Genomic DNA, 6,000 nt, shown 5'->3' with positions numbered 1-6,000 from the left:
GGACCTAGTCAACCCTCGACCCATCGTTGCCGATCCCATTAATGGGTACAATACTATATATCTGTTATAACGCATTAATAAATGACCTATTGCTGTGTCATTACATCTTATGATTGTATCATCTTCCAGCATTGTTTTAGTAATATGTGTGAAAGTGTGTTGTAAAATGCATGTTGTACCATTGTAATAACTATTGTAATGTTAGTGGATAATGGGAGGTTATGCTTTGTGTAGTGTTGTGCTTTCTGTATTGTGGATTTATTCTCACTTGGAGAGCGGCGAGTAACCCACCAGTTCATCTCACCCTCTCATTCTCCCGTCTAGACGTCTCTACTGGTCCGACTGGAACAGGGACGGTCCCAAAGTGGAGATGGCCAACATGGACGGCACAGACAGGAGCGCCCTGGTGTCCGTGGACCTGGGCCTGCCCAACGGGCTGACCTTTGACCCCCAGACCAGGCAGCTGTGCTGGGCTGATGCCGGTGAGGATCTGGTCACCATGCCAACATGTTATTTTTTGTTTTTCATTGTTATTTGTTAGGTGTATGGTTGAGTACTCTCTCGCTCTCTTTTTCCCTCCCTCTCTCTCTCAGGCACCCGTAAAGTGGAGTGCATTGACCCTTACACCCGTCAGAGGAGGAAGATAGTGGAGGGCATCCAGTACCCGTTTGCTGTGGTGCACTATGGGAACAACCTCTTCTACACCGACTGGAGGAGGTACAGTTCCCATAAGGACTCAGCTTTTACACACCAACATACTTTCAGGCCAATCAATCCTGGTTCTTATTATTCAGATTGCATTGAAATTGTTCCTCTACTCTATCTTGACACCACATAATTTGATTAATTGATTAGCACAAAGTGTTAGACAAATTGATTACTTATATTTGTGGGAGTTTCTCATGGTTACTATACGTTATTGGTTTACCCTACAGGAATTCTATTTGACCCCAACGGAATGCAGTTAGATACGTTACATCTGACCTTTGCCTAATATTTACCCTACTTTAGGAGTGCTCTTTCAACAGCTTGGTCAATATCTGCCGAATGGTTTATGGGCTGTTTAACTCTCAAGGTTAATTGCATGTGACTGTTTATGTAGAGTAGTCAGACACAGGTGTGAGGTCTGTGAGTGGAATGCGGATGGTTCTCAAGCGTGCCATACGTTACACATGCTAACGCTAGCAGTGCATTCCTTCACGTAGCTCTTCAGAGTGATAAGGGTGTGTGTGTGTGTGTGTGTGTTTAGTTGTGTGGGAGTGCTTAGACGTCTGTGTTGTGTTGAATCATCTCCAGGGAAGCCGTGGTCGCCGTGAACAGGCGGTCCGAGAAGGAGGTGGACTTCTTCTTGCCGTTGAGGCGCTCGCGGACATATGGCATCACCACCACACACCCGCAGTGTCTACCAGGTGAGACACACAAACACACACACACACATTCTAACAACTGTGCCTGCCAAGTAACACACACACACACACACACACACACTAACACACACACACACCACACACACTTATTGTCACATTAGGCACCAGGTAACACACACTCACTCACCCCCCATTGTGCCTGCCAGGAGACACACATACTCACTTACACCCCCAGAGTGGTCAATAGGTGTCATACACACACACACACGCACACACACACACACACACTCCGACATTTAACCCACCAGTGGACAATGTGAAATAGTTCAAGAGGAGTTGGGGAGGGAGAGTGAGGGACAGAGAGAAACAGTCTGTGAGCACAGACAAAAGCAGCAACAATAAAAAATGCTGTGTACTAGTCTCGATAAACAGTAACATTGTTTCGTGGTTATGCAAAGTGAAGCAACAATAATGATGCATTACTGAGGAGAGTGTTACAAACACTTTGTTAGTTCTGTTAGTTCTGTTAATTATTGGCCTGAAGTCTGAAAATCTGCCGAGGCAGCTTCCTGCTCTGTGCACCCAGCCGGTCCCAGTAGTGGACTTGTATTACACTCGTATGGAGAATTAGTTACCGCTCAATTATCATCGGCTTAGTGGCAGATCACATGCCAGGAAAGAACACAAACCTCAAGTTATTCTCCCTCAAAATACCGTATCTAACGCATGTTTTCTAGTTGCTTATAGACTCGTTTTTGTCCATGCTATGACATTTGGCTCTGTTTATGAAAAACACATTTCAGTATGGATTTGCTATGGTGTTTTAAAAGACGTGTGAAAATTAGCTGTTCAATTCAAAACAAAAGAAACAACAAACAACATCCATCTCTCAGTTATAGAGTGCTAACACACACCTAAGGAAATGCTGTAGTTTAGTGCAGCCTAAACTGATTCAGCATACAAACTCTTTCAGGAGCTGCTTTCTATTAATATATTCCACGTATAAGCTCTTTTTCATTGCTATTTCAACAGTCCATGTGGAGCCGTGTTATTGTACAACAATATATCAACAATATATCATTATGTGCTGTTTATCAATATACAGTATGATCTTTCAACCAAGCTGTGATTCCGTGTCTGTGAGTCTGATTACTTAGTTGTGCGTACTCTCAGCCTCTGTGTGAGTGCTGCATGCCTGTGTGCATATGCACGGCTCACCAGATGGCCTCAGTGCCGGAGCTTTCCACTGGGGAGCTGCTGAGGCCTTAGACTTGGTCATGGTCCTGGCCATGCTGTGTTTAACATGCCTGTGTGTGTGTGCGTGTGTGTGTGTGTGTGTGTGTGTGTGCGTGTGTGTGTGTGTGTGTGTGTATGTGTGTGTGTGTGTGTGTGTGTGGAGCTGCACGGCTGTACTTCTATACAGTACATACGTCGGCCCAGGGAATGTACCCAGCACAGAACAGCACAGCTGACTTTCTCTCTCTCTCTCTTTCTCTCTCTCTCTCTCTCTCTCTCTCTCTCCTGCTGTCTCCATGCGGGTTCATCTCTGTTGCTGTCCTCTGCACCGGTACAGTCTGGATGCAGTTTGTTAGGCCTGGTGGAATGCCTCACCCCACACATTCCCACACTCCCACACACGCTCCCAGACACACATCTGTGCTCGGGACTAGATTGATCATGTCTGGCCTCACCTCCTCCCCCCTGAAAATATGAGATGCCTTTGGTGATTGGTTAATTGAGACTGATCATACAGTAATGATTAGTAGTTCATTAGGATGTAGTTTACATTTGGTTGTGAAATTGTTTGGGTGTCTCCACCATGATATTGATAGGAAACTATCCACATTGCACGCTATCTCTATCCACATTGATGCAGAAATATCCGACTTCTGAGTTGTCTGGAAAGTAGCAGTAGTTTTATTCCAAGGTGTCTGGAATGTAGCAGTAGTTCTGTTGTGCCTCTGATGTACTGCAATCAGGACCATCCTTGATCAGCTGAATGCTTCTGATTAAGCTCATCAAGTGCTGATTTAAACCTGCTGTGTGTTAGTGTGTGTGTGTGTGTGTGTGTCTGTGTGTGTGTGTATGTGTGTGTGTGTGTGTGTGTGTGTGTGTGTGTGTGTGTGTGAGTATCTCCCCTCCAAATAGATCATTCTACAGTGCAGACACTGCATTCATGTGGTGCCTTCTTATCCCTGTGTAACAGCTGGAATGTGCCAACTGTGAGAATCTCAGATAGCTGCACTATCAGCGCTTATGCAAGAGGAGAACCAGGCAGGCTAAAAACTCCCCAAAGATTAATATCAGCGCTATGTAGCAATATGTAGCTATGAAGAATCTTTTAGTTTTAAATAACCATTTGGGATCATTCTCGATAATGTTAAATGGCTCTGTGTAGAATTGGATGGTTTCTGATCATGTGAAATGGTTCTGCCTGGAACCTGATGGTTCTTGATCACGCAAAATAGTTCTGACTAAATTCTTATGGTTCTTGCGCTAAATGCTAAAGGTAACACTTCACATTCCAGTATGTGTTTGGTGGTGGGTTATTAACCAAGCCCAATGATTGGTTGACGTATTTGCCTCCACCAATTACAGCTCTGATTGCTGGGATGTCTCTCTTTCATGCTAAATGATAATGCTAACACTGCTGTGTCCCTTTCCCCTCAGGTGCTAACTACTGCTCAGGGAACAACGGTGGATGCTCACACCTGTGCCTTCCGCGACCCGGCGGCCGCACCTGCGGTTGCCCTGACAACGCCAGGGACGGCACCTGCGTGCAAAGAGAACACCCGTGAGGACAGGGATCATCACCACGGCAACTATGAGTTCCTGAAAACCAAACAAAAGAAAACAACAACAACAACATCATAAAGAAAAACAAAGGGTTAAAGGGGGGAGGGAATTGTAGGGAGAGGGAGGGAGGAGTCACAGGTGTGCTTCATGACAAACTGTTGGTGCAAGGAGTGGAAATGGAGGCGTGCAGTTGAGGAGAGAGCAAGAGAGAGGCAGATGGAGAGAGAAAAAGAGGGAGGGAATGAGAGCATGAGAGAGAGAGAGCGAGAGAGAGAGAGAGAGCGCTGAGTCACAGTGCACTGTAGTAACCCAGAATGCCACTGAAAGCCAGTAATGGACTGCAGTGCCACTATCTTCAGGGAGGGGAGAGGAGAGGGGGATTATGGGTAATCATGTGTGGGTGGGTAACGGGAGGGCTTTGAGAGTTTTTTACCTTATATGTTTTGTTTTGTTTTTTAACCAAAGAAATATTTTGCAACTATTTTCCAATCCAATGTGTTTTAATGTAAAATCACACAGTAATTGCTTTGTTTTTTTTTTATCATTGTAAATAAATACCTAAGAATATATAGACACTATTATCTTTTTAAAAACATATACTGGGTCACTGTGGTGCTCTGGCATATAGTTCCTCATGTTAGGTTTCTCACGGTTCTTAATGGTTTACGTAAGGGAGTCCTCGGAGACGCGTTCGGGGGTCTTTTTGGGGCCCCATTGGGGCCCGCTGTACATCTGGTGAACACCTCGACTGGGGGCGCGTTTTTTGGCTCACGTGTAGCATGACCTCATCCCTCACACACTCATACAAACATACACACACACACACACATATAAACACTCATCCACACACACTTAGGGCATGGAGCCCAGTGTTCGTATGTTATGCTAGTCTGACATAGATGTGCTTTGTGTACAGCTGTGGAGTGAAAGAGAGGAGGAAGAGAGAGAGAGAGAGAGAGAGAGAGAGAGAGAGAGAGAGAGAGAGAGAGAGAGAGAGAACAAGTGAGACAAAGAAAGGAGAAGAGAAGCACAGACTATAGGCTACATTGGAATGAAATGAACACAAACAGGTCCATGGGGAAAGGTGAAGACATACACATTCTGTACAGCTGTCTCATTAAAACACGTGTTTTGTAAGAAACGGTCTTCTGCTGCTTTGTGTCTCCGGGTCTTTTCAGCGTGCAACATGATGTACACAAACAAGCCCAAGTCCAAAATGGCGGAGGTTGTTACCTCTCCTGCACAGACCACTGTCATTGCAATGCAGGTTTAAGTTCAACTCTGAAATGTGATATTAAATCGCTACCTCTATGAACGTGGGTAATTTATACTGGCTGAATAATGCTATAGCTACACTAAACTCTTTGCCAGCAGTGATCACTCCCACACTGCTCTGAAATTTGAAGACATTTTGTGCCTTTTTTGAAAAGTTTACCTATTGTAATAACATAGTCCATACTGTATAAGAATGGTAATGGGAAACAAGAATAGATGAAAAATGTGCGCAACTTTTAAAACTGTATGCCCGATTTTCAAAAAAGAAAAAATGAAGTACTGTTGGAATCCTTGGATCTTCAACTGTCTGCTGCTTTTGGTAACCAAGCGCACTTTCGCAGTTTTGTGGAAGTACAGTCACAACAGTTTGATAGAATTGGAAAATACTTAGCCTACGCATATTTCAGCCATACATAATAGGCCTACCTCATTGGTAAGTTATATTACAGAATGTATAATATGTTAATATGGAATATATGCTGTACTCCCAACTGGTCACAATCTGTCCTGTTATTGTGCTTGCACTGGAAAGCTGCATGTTGGGCCCTATACATACAGTATT

General features: G+C 44.4%; 1 protein-coding gene across 1 annotated transcript in view; it reads left to right on the top strand.

Moving 5' to 3' along the window:
* LOC143142057 (nidogen-1-like) overlaps nt 1-4,201 on the top strand; it is a 39,030-nt gene extending 34,829 nt beyond the window's left edge. The window contains exons 16-20 of the mRNA XM_076302768.1: nt 1-45; nt 325-482; nt 594-717; nt 1,297-1,409; nt 4,038-4,201. The exon at nt 1-45 is cut by the window's left edge and continues 127 nt beyond it. Coding sequence (XP_076158883.1) covers nt 1-45; nt 325-482; nt 594-717; nt 1,297-1,409; nt 4,038-4,165 — 568 coding nt within the window. The 3' untranslated portion in view covers nt 4,166-4,201. The remainder of the gene's footprint in view (nt 46-324; nt 483-593; nt 718-1,296; nt 1,410-4,037) is intronic.
* Nucleotides 4,202-6,000: the final 1,799 nt, after the last annotated feature.

This window comes from Alosa pseudoharengus, unplaced genomic scaffold, assembly GCF_046254945.1.
Source record: "Alosa pseudoharengus isolate Yale_2024_CS ecotype anadromous, Long Island Sound unplaced genomic scaffold, YU_APseudo_1.1 YU_APseudo_1.1_scf_1, whole genome shotgun sequence".
Taxonomy (NCBI): domain Eukaryota; kingdom Metazoa; phylum Chordata; class Actinopteri; order Clupeiformes; family Clupeidae; genus Alosa; species Alosa pseudoharengus.
Note: the sequence above shows the minus strand (reverse complement) of the source record. Positions and strands in the feature narration are given on the sequence as shown.